At 41.8% G+C, this 18,184-nt stretch overlaps 1 protein-coding gene across 10 annotated transcripts in view; it reads left to right on the forward strand.

Moving 5' to 3' along the window:
- The window catches only part of LOC125903740 (reticulon-4-like), a 40,120-nt gene that overhangs the window by 11,698 nt on the left and 10,238 nt on the right, over positions 1–18,184 (forward strand). For 2 of the 10 annotated variants that reach the window (XM_049600853.1, XM_049600854.1), the window contains 2 exons: positions 369–422; positions 2,378–4,255. The exons of 2 other annotated variants lie outside the window; for them this stretch is intronic. In XM_049600853.1, the coding sequence (XP_049456810.1) occupies positions 369–422; positions 2,378–4,255 (1,932 nt within the window). Of the gene's footprint in view, positions 1–368; positions 423–2,377; positions 4,256–10,550; positions 10,818–15,638; positions 15,761–18,184 lie in introns of those variants that run through there. 6 more of the 10 variants (XM_049600855.1, XM_049600856.1, XM_049600857.1 and 3 more) reach the window with 4 other exon arrangements.

Below are 18,184 nucleotides of genomic sequence, written 5' to 3' on the forward strand. Positions count from 1 at the left end.
CGTTTGGCCATGTCGTCAAGCTAGTTTGCTGTCTCTGTTAAGTAGCTGTCCACTTGTCACTGGCTCTACAGCAGGACACAGCACTTCAAAATGAAACCTCTGTGCCAGTAATGCACTGTACTTCAAAATAAAGTGTGTTTTTTTACAAACTTGACACAGTTGCGGTCCATTCAGAATGGACCTGCGACCCACTAGTTGGGAACCACTGATGTAGAGTCTACGCACAACTTTAAATCAGCCTTCAGACTTTATACAAACCTCAAACCCCATCCCTTTGTAATGGAGATGCTATCTGTCACTTCCCCTGGTCTTTCTCTTCTGGGCTGACTAAACTCACTTTCTGCTGCTTTCTATTGTTTCCTCCACAGATGTACCTTCTCCTTCTAAAGCTCAGCCTCATCCTCTGATGCAATTCCCTACAGGCAAGTTCTCTCTGCTCGCTGTGTTTCCCCAGGTCCTCCTTTATTTTCTTTCACCACTTCTTAAGTTCTTTCCCCCTCCGTTTGTCATTTGAAGTGGCAAAAATAACCCTCTGCATGTAAGAAGCTGTAGATATTTGTTGCCTATAATAGCATTACATAGGATGCTTGTGGGTTTGTATCTTTAAACACTAAACTGGATGTCTGACTTTGCTTGTGTTGCATTGTGACTCACATGTGATTGTTGTTGTAGAATAGATTGACATGAACTTACACAAGTAGTATAGTAGGAATAATGATTCTCCTCGGAGATTGACAGAAACATTAATTTTTATACCTAACAATATTTAATGAACGTTCTTTGAGAGGAATCATTATCTACCATCACTTAACAGTTTGTGTCTGTAAGATGGATTGGGCATGGTTTATTGGCGCCAGACCTGGGGCAAAAACATATTTTACCACCATGCATCAAACCAGGGTGGTAAATACAGACCACCAGACAAATGCTGCCAAATCCTGACTGTGGAAGGTAGTCTGCTCTCCCAAACCACACTGGAAACCAGATATTTTTGTCCTGTTTGATTCTAAAAAAAACACAGCTGATTGTTCAGGCTGTGGGTTGACTACAAATTAGTTTCCTTCCCTACTCGAGTCGCGCCTACACTCAAAAGATATTTCTTTGTCTTTATAGGGTCTTATTTTGCAGGTTTGGCTTTTACATTTTCCTCTTGATTGCTAAGAACTGAAGCTGGGGCAACATTACTTTAGCAACATCAAGTAGGACAAGCAACAACTGGACATCAAACGTATTTCGAAGAGAGTATAGTCTTTACACTCTATCCATCTAAAACTTTTGCAGAGCCACTTCAGGGTTTCCTTCAGTGTTTTATAGTGGAGGTGGGCCACCTCTCCTGCTGAAACAAAGACCATCTCCACTAACATCATAAAAGTAAGTCACTTTTATGAAATCATCAGGGAACATGAGCAGATGCAGTGATCTTCGTTTAGTTGGTCATCTACTAACTAAAGATGAGGTGAGATGCATCAAGATCTGGGTGGCTTGCCACCACAGGAGATGATCGTCTGAGGCAAACCCTGCACTGGTTTCTTCAGTTTTGACCAAATAAACCAAATAACACCAGTAACAATGAAGGAACACATAAAATGAGGCCATGAATCTTTTGCCCCAGTGCATGCAGAGACAGTTCCCATACCCCTACCTCATAAAGCCTAACTACATGATCAGCACTGGGCCAGTCATACGCATGCTGATCATGGTTTCAACTTTACTCCTTTTATTTATAAATAAGACCATGCATTAAACAATAAAACATATTCAGGAGTAACAAATCAAACCTCAAACTGCTTTCAGAGAATTAACTTATCGGGGTAAAAATGAACACAATTATTTTAGTCAGATAGTAGCCTAAATTTGATAAACCTCAGTAGGGTGGGGCGATATGGCTAAAAATGATATTTTCACATCAAGAATTATCACGATAAATGTCAAATTGTCAAAGTTGAAAAAAAAAAAAAAAACAGATGATTTTTTTCGTGGTTTAAAAAATGTGTCAGATTTAACATTTCACAAATCTGAGGTAGATTCAAAACAGTTATTATCAACATAATTTCAATTAACAATCAATAGACGAATAATTCTGGCCAGCATGTAAAACTCCATGTACACATGATTTAAAACATTTTCAAGTTTTTTAGCTGACAGTGTAAACCTAACAGTTCAGAGAAAAATCAGCCAGAACGGGTCAGTCATTTACCAAGTGGTGTGTGAACTCTCTACCAGCCCCAGCCAACCTTTTAGCAGCACTTGTCTGGACTTATCTTCCTTTAAATGTGTATAGTAACTGTTCTACCCAGGTGTGGTGGGCACTGTAAGGAATGGAGTATGTCTTTGATATGTGCTGTATTGCATTCTCCCTCCTCCCTCTCTACTCAAGCACTTGGGCAGAAGGGTGATTCCCCTGCTCCCATCTCTCCTATCTCCCCTCTTCACTCCCCCGACTCTCTGGAGGAGCTCTCTCTGACCGAGAGTCCCAACCAGCCCCCTACTTCAGGATTCGCTGCATCCTTGGGCTCCTTCTCCACTGAACCCCCCACTACTCATTCCAAGGACATGCCTTGGGTGGGTGAAGAGGGTGACTCTGGACCGGGCCGTAGTAAGATTAAGGAAGACCTTCTAGATCCGTTAGCTGGTCCATACCTGAGTTTAGGGAAAGACCCAGGGCCTCATAACCCGTGTGAAGACAGCGGAGTTTCCTTTTCACCTGAGGAGAAGATGATTAGCTCAGACAGGTCCTCCACTGGCCCCTCCCCCGTGAACCCCCAGATGAAGGTCCCTGAGTCTCACCTTGCCTCCTCTAACCCAACAGAGCACTGGGATTCACCATTCCTATCATCTCAAGACAACTCCAAGGTCTCCATGGATACCTTCTCCAAGGACACAGCGCCCCTTAGCTCTTCCAAGTATGAGCAAGACCTGCACGACAACCAGTTTGATGAAGACGATGACCTGATGTATGAGGTGAAGAAGAATAATAACCCATTTGAAGGCTATTCCCCACTGGCGGACAGTGGCTACTCCCATTTTGGAGACTCCAAGTCCGACAGCAGGGCCTCGAAAATGTCAGAGTCCCCCACTCCCGATCTGGTCCAGTATGGCCAGACTGGAGAATCCCAGGATACCCCACCATCTTTCTTAGATGAGGGGAAAACATTTGAGACGGGCAAGATGGCGGCTGACTCGCTCATGCAGTCAGCGAATCAGTTCTCATCTGGTCTGAAAGACGATGATGAAGAGGAAGAAGAGGATTCTGCTTTGCCACCATCGCTTCCAGACATCCTGAAGTCTTCCCCTCTCAACCCCGACAAACTGGACTCTGGCTCCTCAGAGGGAAGCCCGGAGGAGCAGAGTCCCATCCTTGAACGGAGGATGATGGAGTCACCCAACCCTCCAATCAATCTGTCAGCTAACAACCCGTTTGCCTTTGATGCTAAAGTGTCACTCCTGAAAGAGATGACTGAGGAGATGGAAGTGAGAGCGGCCGACAAAGCAAAAGTGGAAGACGACAAGAGCTTTGGCGCCTTCGATCTTGTCAAAGAGGCAGAGGAAACCACCCCCACCAAGGTCAAAGAAGAGGAACCAGTCAAGATCGAGCAGAAAGATTGGTTTTCAAGCCACGATTCTCCCAAAATGACCGAAAAGTTTGAGCCCCTTGACTTCCAGAGCAAAAAGACCCCCGCTGAGGATTCAGATTCAGAGTCGCCAACAGCAGACTCCCTGTCCCCGGTCCTAGAAGCAATGGCCAAGAACCCCGCCAGCTTCCAGGTGGAAACTGAGAAGATGGACCAGAAAATGGAGGTGGAGGAACCAGAGGTAGCTGAGGAGGTCTCCGAGCATGAAGTCTCCTCTGAGGAGTTTGAGTTCATTGAGCGACCACCCAGAGGCGTCATTGATGAGTTTCTTGAGGCTCTGGATACTTCCAAGTTTGCCTCCTCCAAGCCCCCAGAGATCCCCATGGATGATGATCTAAGCTTTGGGCAGAAAGATGTGGCTCCAGTTTCTGCTCCACCTGCAACAAAAGTAGCTCCACCTCCCCAGGTCGAAGAGGAGGCTCCAAGTCAGAGCTCCTACCGCCTCCTCACCCAGGCCTCTCCCCAGAAGAGCAAAGCAGAGCTGGAGAAGCTCGACATTCAGCAGCCTCCACCCCAAGCTCCCCTCACCCACTCCCCTGTTGGCAAACCAGAGGAGGTGGTCGCTAAGAAGAGCGTGGAGGGCGGCAAAGGGTTTAAGCTGCCAAACGTGAACATAAAAGCAGGTAAAAAAAATCAGTCCCGGCATGGAAACCACACCCCCACATCCTCCTCAGTTTTCACTGGCACTTCCATGTTCATCGACGTAATATTCATCTTCACGCTTTTGTTCTCCTCAGTTATTTCCTCCCAACCAACCAACCAGCAGCCAGTATTTTACTCTAGATCCCATCTCTTTCCCCTTAGCATCTCCTTTCCTTTCCTTTCTTGCATCGTCTTTTTTGCATTTTCTTTGAACATTAACCCTCGCATTTCTCTGGTATAACTTGTGTGGTTGTGTGATTCGACCTCTTTGCTTTTGTTGCATTTTGTGCATTTCTTTCTCATCAGAATAACCTCATTTCTGTGTACCTGATCATTTTAGTTTTGCTTTTTTACATTTTAAGATGTGGTAAGTACTACGTCATAATGGTCATTTTTATTTCTGTTCTTTTTGAAACATGATCCCCTTTGGATTGTCTTTTTTAAATCCACTGAAAAAAGATGCTTAATATTAACGTACTTTATGTATGATGAGCAGAAATGAGAAATCATGGGATACAGACAGGCGTTACCAACCATAAACACTTATACAGCCGTTTTTTCTCCTTGTCGAATTACTTCTCTGCCTGCTTTTAGCTTCTCTCGGCTCTGGAAATAACTCGAGATGCCAATCTGAAACCCAACACCACCTTATACACCCCAGCAACCACTTACAACTGCATATACAATCATACACCCAGAGCTACTAACCACACCCAGTTACTGGTTCTGATTTATTATGTGGTTCATAATCTCTCCCACACCCTGTAATAACTGATTGCATTAGATTTTATGCACCTGAGGCTCAAAACTGAAGATCAACCTCTGTGCCAAATACCTTGACCTGTAATGACTTTAGAGGTTGTTGAACTTTCTTTTAAGCAGCCACTCTAACCTAGACGAGTTATTTTGCCAGATGTCTTTTTAAAACTGGTTAATTTTAATAATAAATGACAGATTAAGGTTTCTAGAAGATCAAGTGCACACTGTACTCAGGCACCTTGGATCACAAGTAGCGTTCACATAAAAGCCAGACTTGAAATTAATTAGTTAATTTAAAAAAAAAAAAAGCAATGGTAGAAAGCTCAAATGGTGTTCTTGATGCACCAATGAATTCTGTCCACATGAGAGGAAATGAGTTTCTTGGGAAAGTCACACTGCTTAAGTACAAAAAAAATGTAAAACCCAATCAAGAAGTAATTTAAGATGTTTAATCAAAAAAAGACACAAATAGCACAAACTGAATATCTTCAGGTTTTGAACTGAGGATGTCAATGGTTGCCTAGTGATTTTTTAACCGCCCAGAATATTTTTGACCAGTTATGCGTGTGGGTTTATGTTGCCACTCTTAAGTTTAGTGGTAGTGCTAGCAATGTGCTGTACCACATTAAGAATAAAGCTAATAAGATATTCATGCTACAATAGTTAACTAACCTTGGCCGCTCTGCTCTTCACACCACCCAGGTTGGGTGGGAGCTAGCAAGTGGCGCTGCTCATATGGTTGTCACCGCTGGTTACGCCGTCCCAGCCCATACTGGTAGGATGACTTTGCGGCGTAAACACAGTGCCCACTCTCCAGTCTTCCTATGGTCAACTTGGTAAGTAAGCAACTTCATTTTGAGTTGCAAAACCCCTTTAGCATAGTTAGCTTGATTATCACTGATAGCAGCATCAGCATGGCTAGTGGTGCTAACAATGCTAAAGGGCTTTTTCAGCTCAAAATGAAGCTGTATTCTCACTGGAGCCATCATGGGTCAGGATGGCATTACCAGCCGTAATCAACAAATGAGCAGGGCCACTAGCTAACTCCCACCTGGTGCTCAGTGCAGAACAGTCAAGGGTAGCTAACCACAGACTGGAGGGTTGAGAGTGGGCATGATATTTTCATACTTTAACGTGGCTAACTGTTTATCAGCACAGCCAACAAAAAATAAAATAAAGGTCAAGACATCTACATCGCAAAACATAAAAATTTCACCATCACTAAATAGATAGCGCTTCAAAATGCAGTGCTAAAACTAAGTGAGTCAATAGAGCGCAGGACTAAAAGGAAAGCACCTCTCATTTTTCATGTTATATTGTGCTTTTTCTTAAAAGTTACCCATTTAGTTACCTGTTAATTGGTGTCAGGCTTTTGTAAACAACATAATTTGAAACTGACATCACTATTTTGGTCTGTTTGTTGGACAAAATTAAAAGACATCCTGTTGGGCTCTCAGAACCTGTATTGAGCAATGTCCTCATTTGTTTTCTAAAGAATCATTCAATAATTGTCAGTCGCAGCTCTGAGGAGGATCGGTTTGGGTTGTCTGGGAGGGCTATGTCCTCTATTGTGGACATAATTCATGTAATTGATAGAAAGAGGCCATTTGGTGCTACCACACCTCCCTCTCTTCATCCAGGGGAAGTTTAAAATCTCCCCTTGTTGATATGTAAACCTCAGTGTTTGTAGAAGATCTTTATTGCACCCTGAGGTGACTGTGTAAGAATAAAACTGATGTTATATTTCAGAGACAGTTTGTCAGACAGATGCAGAGATCTTCAGGGCTTTTAGAAAGTACTGAATGGCCCCTGAGGCTCTGCTGCGTCTCTGAAGACAACAAGTGCTTAGTCTTCATTTTAATGGATGACTCAGTTTTATTTAAACTGATATTGATCAGTTAATATACACACAGTCATATTAATGCCATCCACAGTGTTGCAGACAGCTACTGTGTAACTGGAGCAGTAGGACTTTGCTATTTGGGACAAGCTGCCGACGCTTTAACTGTGTCTGTGTGTGTTGGAGGGATCTCCTGTTAATTAAAGCCTCCTCCTCCTCCCTGCATTGCGACACTGGCAGGCCCACAAAGGGTTCTCCGACCCAGAAACCACTCAGCAAATGTTCTTCATTATACAACTTGAGGTGCAGGGCTGCGATGTGAACATTAATCTCCTTTCATGCTGAGAGCAGCTCGCTTCATTTCAGACTTTTTCTCTGCCAATCTGAAGAAGATTTACTGATACTGATACCAGAATTATACTTGTTTTTAAACCTTTCTTCATTCCTCAGTTGTTTTATGTCTTAAAGTTTATTATTAGTGCTGCAAGTGATCTTTGTTTTACTTTATCATTTGTAATTAAGTTTCCCAGAGCTTTCATTTTCAGTCTAAACAGTCTAAAACCCAATGAGACCTAGTTTACAGTGACATGAAACAGAACATGTCAACAAAGATTTGCTGATATTACAGTAATCAGCACCTAATGTTAAGTGTGCATGCAACAGACAACTCGTGCCATAATTAACTCACTGTTTACTTAGTCGCTAATGGTTCCTGTTGTAGATTAAGCCTCAAAAGAAATGTGGAAAGTCCATCACACATTAACCACAGTGATACATCAACATTTTTACTTGATGAATGATTAATTTTGTTTTTGATTTATTAATTTGCCATTTGTTTTAACAACGTACTTTAGACCGTAACATTGACCCCAACAATGGGATGAATTTTTAATTAATAAATAGAGCAGCGTGTTGAACAAATCACTGGAAATTTAATATCTGAGCACATCCTGAAACTGCAGAGAGCTGATTTAGAGCAGGCTCCTCCAACTATGTAAATAATAATATACCTGATACCTCTCTCATTGTTAGTTAATCAGCTATTTAAGGTGAAGTGGTTGCACTTCAAAATCAATATTCCCTTATCATGTATTTAAATGACTTCATTAACATGCAGTTTGATGTTTTGAATTTTGGGCAGTTGAGACATGTCACATAGCTTCTGCTTTAATGAAAGCTTTACATTCACTTTCAAAGGGAAAACCATGATGAATTAATCAATAATATATCAAACCGTAGTCTAACTCTAGCTTTATGATGTGGACAATGACTCGAGTGTGTGTCATCAGCAATGCGGAGCATAGTTATCAAGGTGAAAGGTCATGTTGGCTCTCTGAGGACACAGCAGCACAAACTTTGTACTTCTCTTTTTATGCAAACGTCTATTTCACCACCAAAATTCACCCTCTGCAGCCTTGTGTGGAGCAGGGCACCAGATAAGAGAGCCAGGAGGTCAGATGGACACTCTGTCGCCATCCTGAAATATCCCCTTTAAAGTGGCACTAACTTTTCTGAAAATAAAGTTTGTGCCATATTTGCTGAAACTGTCAGTATATTCTGAGAGAAGTACATGAGAGCATGTCCCTCTTCCTCTTTCTACTGCCTCCTATGTCATTTAATAGAATCTACCATGGCTGAAAGACAGTAGTCTATAACACAGCTGTCAGTCATGTCAATCACTGCTTGTGATATAAATCCATACTGTATGCATACATCAGATGTTAATGTTTGTCACTGATACAGAGGCACATATACAGAGCAAAAGGAAAAATAGATAATAAAAACCAAAAATAACAAGGGAAAACTATGAGCAGTTTGGCAGTGGGGCTCTCCTGTGATTAGCCATTTCGGCACGACTGTTTCCAACATGGTGGCTGGATCACAAACTTTCTCATTTTAAATCTGAATAGTGCACTAAAGTATGTTCCTGAAAACATTTGAGGCGAGAAATAGGCAATGCATTAACAAAATCTTGATTCATATTTGATCAGAGCTGCCTAGTTTGACAGTTTGACCACAGTTCATGGAGTGATTGACATGATTGACAGTTGCGTGAGAGACTCCTCTGCTCTTATTGGTTGCTTTTGTTAATGTTTGGTAAGTGTGTGAATGTAGTGACAGTTTCAGCATATATGATGAAATGTTGGTTACATTAAATGTGCTGAGCTCCAATCTCTAACTTTTTTTAAATTAAATGTGCTCTTGTTGTTTGTAGACCTGTCCTCTAGATGAAGGATATTCACAGATAACTGATGCATTTTCTGTCTTCCTGTCAGTGTTTCGTGTCACAGTTAAATGACCTTAATGAGTAAGGGCCTTTGAAGAAGAGGGGAGGCAGAGGGGTTTATATAATGAGACAGGTGCCCTCTAGTGGAGGAATTCAGTGAGTACAACCTAGATGATGAACTCCTGCTGATGACCACTTAATCAAATGCTCCTGGCAACATACGGTTTTGTTTCTACTTGTTTTACACCAGATTATTTCAGTCTGTAAACACACACCAGCATTATTCAGATGTATTTCTTTGTTCTGATTCGTACATTATGTTCAGCATCATCGTCAAACTGAGCTTTCCTGCACTCCTGGTTGGGAAACTATCGTGTAAATGCCCGGAAATCTTGGCAGCAGTTGGAAAATGAGCTAATTTGGCAGGAAACCAGCCATTATTCTTTATTCTTTATCCCTTAGCTGCTTGTTGGCAACAGTGAAAATGACTTGAAACCTCTTACACAGTTTACACCGGTCAAGGTATTATTTTCTAAAACATTCATCCAGAATTTCAGTGCAGATATGGAATTATTCCAGGTTTTAAGATAGCTTGTACTTTCTTACGAAGGTTTTATTTATTTAGCAAAAGTTCTCAGATATGAGAGAGAGAACTTTGACTCAGTGAAATGTAGTGATTTCAGGAACTATCTGATCAATCAAACAAAGTTGATTAGCTGGCTGACAGACAATTGACTGTGACATGAAGGTTCAGTACTTTTTTATTGATGTATATAATGATTTTATAACATTGTACACTGAATATCTTGTGTTTTAGACTGTTGCCTTTTTCAGAATTTTCTAATTCTCACCAGATTAATCGATAATGAAAATAATAATTTGTTGCAGCCCGAAAAAGATCTGACCAGATATTTATTGCCATCTCTCTGCACTTCTATAGTTGATACTCAGTGTTGTAGACACGCCTATGTATTTAGGTTTGACGCACAGCCCTACAGATTATCAGCCCTGTAGTTTGGTGGTGAAATGCAGTACTTTCATACCTCTGAGGACAATGTTTGCTTTTGTTTTCAACCCGTTTTAATTTTAGAAAATGTCCATAGGTCTGTTGATTCATCCTGCTACAGTAAATACAACTGAATCACATTCATATAGAGTCAGAAGTCATTCATCTGCTATGTCTCACTGCTTCGTCAGCAGATTTGAGAAAGCAGAAGGAGGAGGGATGACAAAGGGAAAGTAGGGGTGAGATAAAGCATGAAGAAAGTGGGGGGCTGGAAGTTGGAGAAAAAAACAGAGGGGGAAGGGAAGGTCAGATTGGGCGGTGGTAACGAGGAGGAGGGAAAGGAGAGCGTGCCAAAAAGGCTGAGCATAGAGGGAGGAGGGTGAGGCGCAGAGGGAGGGGGTGAGGCAGGGACGTTTATAGTTGCTGCGTCAGAGCGCTGGCAGCAGACAGTCAGCTGACAGGAGGGAGTTCATTCGCTCGCTGCAGTCGTCTCCCCCACAGGAAGCCTTGCTCGGGTTCTCCCCTCCCTCCCTCCTCTTCTTCTTCTTCTTCCTCCTCCTCCTCCTCCTGCAGCCGAACACACACACATTTACTGCCTCCTGCTCAATCCGTCTCTGTCTGGAATGTGTGTTTGCTGATCGGACGGCATGGAGAACAACTCTGTGGACAAAAAGGAGTGCGAGCCTGCCGCAAAGCATTGGAGAGAACAGGGTATATACCTCCACCTTTGTGTCTTTGTCTTGTTGGACAGTTTCTCTGCTGTTGTTGGAGCAGGACAGTGACACCTCCACCCTCAGTGTGGGAGGTGCTCACTGCTGCAAGGTGCTTCAGGAGAAAACGCCATCCCAGATAGCTTGTTCTTTATTTTATTGCTTTGGCTTTTTTCATGCTGACTGAAGGAAAAGGAGATTTGACACTGATGCTTAAACTGAGAGGAACTCTGACTGATCGATTGGTTAAACAGAGTCAGACATTGCAGCACATTTAGCCGACCCACTGCTGGGTCCATTGATTCAAACACTGCAGGCTGAGGTTTGGGAACTTTGAGAGAAAAGATGTCAGGATGAAGAGGATATCTGTGTTTGATTTCATGGGGTGTTTTGAATGTGAATATTTACTCAGTGGTAGGATCGTATAGGGGAAATTGAAGAGCACAATTAAGGTTTGCCAAATAGTTTAAATCATGCTTCATTCATCTGAGGGACTACTTTTTGTCGACAGTGTAACTTGTACGTGATTGTGCTGTTTTCTTGCCTACGAACCTGGAGGCTCCGAGTCCTCAGATAACATGATTGCTTTTTTTTTTTTTTGGCGACTGTGTGCAGGTCTGCAGCAGCAGCTACAGAGAGGACCTTTGGACAGTCAGCCAGTCAGCCACTGTGACCAAAGGTAGACAGTAGAGAAGAGGAGGAAGGGATTTGTGACGTTAGCTGGCAGTTCAGTGGTTGGCTCGTGTGCCGAGGATATGCTAATGCGCTGGAGGAGAGTCAGGATAGAGCTTTCAGTAATTTGGCAGCTTTCTGCACTGGCCCCATGTTTACTGAGCGTGTGATAAACAAACTAACATGTTTGGTGTTGTAGAGTTCAGGGATCATATTGTGTTCCTGCCTCTTGTGTCATTTTCTAAATTAAAAAATAGAGAACAGGTGATGTACAGTCGCAGTGTGTCTGTACAGCCGAAACTGTGGATTATTGTCATTATGAGTCACTTCATCTTAGACCTGTCCGTCAGCAGAAAATTCTTGAGCAACTATTTGGGTAAAAGGTTCATTTTTCAAGTAAATATTGTTCATGCTTTCAGCTTCTGAAATGTGAGGATGTTTTGCTTTCCCTTGTCATAAATCATGTAAAAGGAATTTAGGGTGTAACAAGCAATCTGTAGAACACTTTGGGTTGTGGGACATAATGATGAACCCTATTTTCTGACATTTTACAATCAGTTAATCGAGGAAACAACTCTCTTGCCCTATTTGTCTTATTTTTGGATTTACAATAAATTAAAGGTTTTATAGATAATCTTTATGTAGACAAACAATTATAAAAATATTAAAAAAAAACCAATCAGAGTTTTAAGAAAGGTGCGGAATAAAAGTATTGTTTTTCCTTAAAAAATTCTATCATGACTGTGAATAAATCATTGTAAAAATATTATCGGTATAATGTATAATTATATATTATAGTATGATGACACATGGCATCACAGGATCACATGGTATTTCTGTGTAGTCACCAATCAAGAGTCTTTGTAGTTGCAACTGGGGGTGGGCTTTAACAGTTAACCAGTCGGTTCAATGTCTGCCTGGTAACAGCAGCAGCGGTGGCTAACATCCCACACCTAGCCATTAAATGGTCACAACAAACTCACCGACACCAAGATGGCTCAACTCTATCTATCTAATGACCATTAAGCAGCACTAGCTGCAATTTCTTTGCAACAAAAAAAGGCCTATAAACGAAGCAACATTCATCGCAATGTTTTAGAAAATCTGCCATGAAATCAGACGTATCAGGCTGCAAGAATCCCCAAAACAAACTTCAAAATCTTTCTAGATTTGAGTCTGGATTTCCAGGCTAGCAAAATCCTGGAGGGACTAAACAATGGTACTATGAGCTGACACCAGATATCAGGGATAACAAAAAAAAAAGGAAAGGATGTAGCCCATTGATATACAACAGTGTTTACTTTGTCTGCAGTTTGAATGATTGGCTATTCTCCCTCTCAAACATGATGAGACATAAAACCAATCAGGGTGAAGCTTTTTTTGTCATGACACTGTTGTTACCTGAAGCTAGCTAGCCAAATTCTAAGATTACTAAAACATTGGATTACGTTGCATTAATCTGGAAACACTACTGCGCAAAGTAGCCTAAATCTGTTGTTAATATATAAAGTTAGCTACGTGCTGCAAAATAAAGTCAAGATTCAACACTTGACATGACGTATGAAATATGTAGATGCAACAAACTGGGAACCACTTGTTCTTAAAGCAGCAGTGGTGTGGTGACGTGAATACAGTGGAAGAGGGGAGGGGGAGTGCAACATCTAGTGGCTCATGTTATCAATAGCACCTTTATTAATTGTAATTGAATAATAAAAAAAATGCTTATTAAAAGTTACGGAAGCTTAAAGAGATGAAAGAAATTACCAGATGTTTTTTCCAGCCTTTAGGGCCCAAATGTAAAGACATGCAGTTTAGATCTGAAATGAAATAATGATTACATTACTTCTTGATTAAATCATAGAGGTGTGGACTTATCTTTGTCGCTTTGAATGCTGCACCATTTAAAGGGATAAAAACAGCTGTGCAGTGAGTCTGGCTCATTATGAGGTGGATGCAGCTATAGTTCAAGTCACTTTGCATCATGGGAATCAACCTCTCATCCTTTTATTTAAACAAAACTGCAGTAAAATTATATTTACATCCCCTAACGTTCAAGCAATGTCAGTGAACCTTATAAGTACATCATATAGAGGAAAAGGATCTGTCAGCATACATATACTGACAGTGTGATCACATGCGGCGTGCTGCTGTCTGCTGATCTTCATGTGTCCTGCTGTCGTTGCATCATAGTGCTGCTGTCGCGTCTCATCTCAACACTGAGGCCTTTGTGCTGTGTGTGTGTGTGTCGGTGCTGTGCTTCATAACAGAGTGTCAGCTCAGCTCAGTTCATCAAGTCGTCATTCATTGAGCCGGTAACGAGCGAGGACCGCGAAGTGTCCGCCGCTTGACTGAAAGAAGCTGTTGTGTTTCTGTCAGGAGGGTTTGTGTGACACCATGAGACCGATTCGCACAATGAATAAGCAGTTTTTGGAGTATGTGTAACAGACTCTGTGGTTGCAGTAATGGTGATATTATCAAGCTTTATGTTGTAAGCTAACTGAGCACTGCGTAATCGGCCGTTGGCAATGAGGAATCTTTTTTCACCGACACAATGACTCACCTTCCTCCTGCAGTCATTGTGATTTGTTCATCGGGGGGAGAAAAAGACCAGCTTGACTCATTCAGTAGTCAGAGCATGTTGATTTAAGATGAACTACCAATACTATGAATACAACCTTACAAATTAATTGTCGTTGCATATAGTCCTGCAACTTTTAAACTCTACGATACTTCCTGTAAGATTATAGTAGTGTCTTTGTGTAGAGAAGATCAGATGTCTTACTGTGAAATCTTAAAATATTTTAAGCATATCAATACTTTGTCTTTTTGAGTGGATCCTATGTAGATGAATCCCTGTTCAGGTATTGAAGCGTTAACCTGCAGGTGATACTGTTGTTCAGGTTTCACAGGTTCTCTGAATGTATTGAACGTCTCTATCTGCCTCGAGTCCTGCAGCCTGGAGCAGTTTGACAATTCAAACAAGGCTCTGTCTCGTGTAGCACAGAAAATTCAAGACTTTAAACCGAGCGCAGTTGCATACAATATAATGTTAATTATGTACATATATTTTTAGTGTCAAATCATTACTTCAAGCTCCATAAAATCCCAGGATGCTTGTATTGGCTCCAGAGATTTCGGCCTTTGTTCCACAGTTATGTACAAGTGATATTAAAAACAAAACTCTGTCAGAACAGGCACACGGTGCTCACATATATCATTAATGTAGGAAGATGCCAGCTATAATCAGGCCTAATTTTAAGTACTAGTTGTTCACTTTTTTTTGGAGCTAGTGGCTCTCCCAGCATGCACCTGGTGTTCCTGGACAGCTGGCAGGTCCTTACATGGGTTTATAACTGATGCATAGTCACTCTTTCTTCTCTTCCAGTGGGTTGGATTTGAATTCCTAACTTTTATCTTTTCTGCTTGGCATCTCTGGAGCCGGTTGTCCTTTTACAGCCGGGTTATGCAACACACCTCCACCCTCCTCCTCCTCCTCCTGCAGTCATAATCCTTATTAGAAAACCAGTTTCTTCATGATAACAGACGGCCTTTCACATATATACACGCCTCTGTCTGCAGTGGGTATACTTTGAACATCATGTAGTGTCACTAAGCAGTTATGACGTGTTCCCATCGCTCTGAAGTTGTTCATATTTGCAGAGTAATTATGTTTAATTATGAACCTGCTTTTTGATGGTTGATGTGGATTCTATTGAAGGAAGTTTTGTGCAGTTATTCATGAATCTGTCATGAACTGGCACCTGATTTTTCTGTATATTAACATAAATATAAAGTAGCAGGAAAGGGAAATATTCAGGTAAAGTAATCAAGTGCAGCACTTAATTACTTTAATGGATTTGTGTTACATCTCAGTTAATTTAAAGGAAGTTATGTGGAGGAATGGTACCTGTAAAATAAAGAGTTGCTGATTTTTTTCCCCCACAGACAGTGTTGTTTTAAATACAATTTTACAAAGATAAGTGGTAAAAAATGTGATTTTAGTTCATATATTTTGGCTGAAATCTGATCTTCTTCTATAGTGCTCAGTGTGTGTCATGGATCTAATCAGTGCTGCTTTATATATTTTAAAACATTAAATTAATTAGAGTCTAAATGTGTAGTCCTTCCATCCAAACTGAGAGAGGCCGAGCTGCGCATGTCTCCCTCCCTCCTCCCTCCTCTTCCTCCCGTCTCTCGGTCTCACCTCTCAGCCAGGCGGAGCCGCCGTGCTGCTGCATGCTTAACGGAGGTTCAAGATGGACGCCAAACAGGGTTAGTGTGGTCATAATCTTTTGTTTACCGACCCTCTCTCTCCTCGTTTACATGCCGCATTTGCGTACGGTTATGTGGTCGGTTCTGTATTTGCATGAGCACCGGGACTGTGGCTGGATTCAGCCCGGGGAGGGAGGGAGGGAGGCGGATCGGGGCCGCCTGCGGAGGTCATGCCGGACGGTTTGACGTTTTGTCCCCGCGGTGAGGACTGGGCTGCCGGTGGGGGGCCACCAGACGGCATCCCGGTGCGGATAATAAAATACTTAGGGACCAGGTTGAAGAGAGGGCTGGCGATTAAACATAGCGAGTAGTGAAACGAGATCAGCGGGTTTAGCTGGCTGTGATGCGGGGTCTATTTTTAGCCAGGCTTCGGCGATGCTAGCACGCCTGCTACCATATGTAGCCAGGCAGCCACATTTGGACCGCGGACCCTCCTCCTCCTCCTTCCCCACCACCACCACCTCCTCCTCCCATGCTGGCTGCTCGGTCCGTGTCTTTACATCCAGACACCAGGTCTGTGTCAAACCTACCGGCCACAGCTGCTGTGTGGCTAACAGAGCTAACACCGAGTTAGCATACTGAGCGGTTAGATAATGAGGGGAGAGCTAGCTGTCAGCTAACATGCTAACCTGCTGTCAACGCCCACATGCACACTCCGCTTTGCTCAATAAGCAAGAAGCTTCCCGAAAATGCAGCTGCTGTTTCTAATGATTATTGTGTCTAAATAACCGTCAGGCAGCCAGCTGACACAGGGTTTTACTGCTGCTCTAAAGCAGCCAAGAGGCGTTGTCTTATCTGCTCTGGGATCAGTTTAAAGCACTGACACTGTAGCTTGTGTCATCATAAAAAGGCAGCATTGAAAATCATTTTAAAGAGCACAGTTTATAAGATAACTCTGGTAAAAACTGCAGAATGGATACCACTCCAATAGATGGGCTTATTATATATAATGTTTGAACAGTCAGAGATGTGAATACATCATTAACATATGAAGAACTTGATGTGTAAGACAGTTAAAATAGATTTGTTGCGGTGTAGTTGGCTTTACTAATGGTTATTAATGTCATTTATCAACACAAAACAATGACACTTAGATTATTAATTGTCGAAGAATTCTTTCAAGTGGGGATCAACTAACAGTAAGTCATTACTAATTCAATCTGCTGACCTTATTTTCCACCTGGGAAATGTCCAGAAAATGTTAAATTTGCCTGTCATAATTTCTCAGACACTTTGGTGACATCTTCATGTGTTGTTGGACAACAATCCTAAAAACCAAAGACATTAAATTATCAGTCATATGTCGCAAAGAAAAGCAAAATGTTTGACAGTAGACTGAAATGCTGTGACCTCGCGCAAAGGGCCTGTGCCGTTTTTCTTAAGTAGAGAAGTGGTGGCAGGATGCTGGGGGGTGCTACATCCCAGCCCTTTTTTAATGACATGCTGCTTGTGGGTTTTGTTTCTATGACAACAGTATCTTCACACTAACATTAGCTAGTTGACTACACAGACAACAAGCTTACAATGGTTCAGAGATAAAACACAACAGTCACCAGCAACATTCAGTTTTCGCCACGGATCTGCTCCCACCAATTGTCTTTTTGTCTGTTGTGACAGCAGACAGTAGCCTAGCTAAAAAAGCGGCAGTGACGTCACCGTCGCCTTTCTAAAAAGTTCAGAGATTTTCAGCTTGAAGCAGTCAGAGCGGCTGGTACCTAGAAAAATCACTATATTGGACACAGGCCCCAGTGAATCTAATATTTATCATATATTTGATCAGACTGAAAGTGAAGACAGTATGAAGACATAATTTTGGGCTATGAGAATTGCATTATTATAAGTTGCAGCACAAATTTGAATTGGTTTAGATCAATAGAATCTGAGAGGCACAACATTGCAGTTTTTAACTATTATACATTATTAGCTCAATCTTTTTATGGCTGTAACTAAGGCTTATCTTATTTTTTTTATTAGTCCAATCTTAATGACTTAAATGACTTCATGGATTAGGCTATCTATTTTGTTGACAATTGACATGTCAGCTCAGCACTTAATCTTTGTTTCCTAGCGTCCCATGTCTGCAGAATGAACATGTTTTACATTAATGTGAGTGCAGGTGTCCTGCAGTTAGAGCAGTCAGTTGGATTTGTCCACTTGGCAACAAGGTGTTGCAGGAAATCTGATTTGAGGTTTTCAGCTCCTTAAGCTCATTTATTGGCTTGAATGTTTTGGTCAGCAGCCAAACGTATTGTAGTGCCTGTAGTGCTGACCAGCATGCACCTGTACATCATGAGCTCACCCTGCAGCCTCAGTTTGCATTTTAATGCTTCTTTGCTTATCAGCAAACATTCTTTATCACTGGATGCATGTAAGACCTTGAGACTCAATTATTCTGTACTGGTTTATGATGTGGACTGTGGTGTT

Source organism: Epinephelus fuscoguttatus, linkage group LG16 (assembly GCF_011397635.1).
Source record: "Epinephelus fuscoguttatus linkage group LG16, E.fuscoguttatus.final_Chr_v1".
NCBI lineage: Eukaryota > Metazoa > Chordata > Actinopteri > Perciformes > Serranidae > Epinephelus > Epinephelus fuscoguttatus.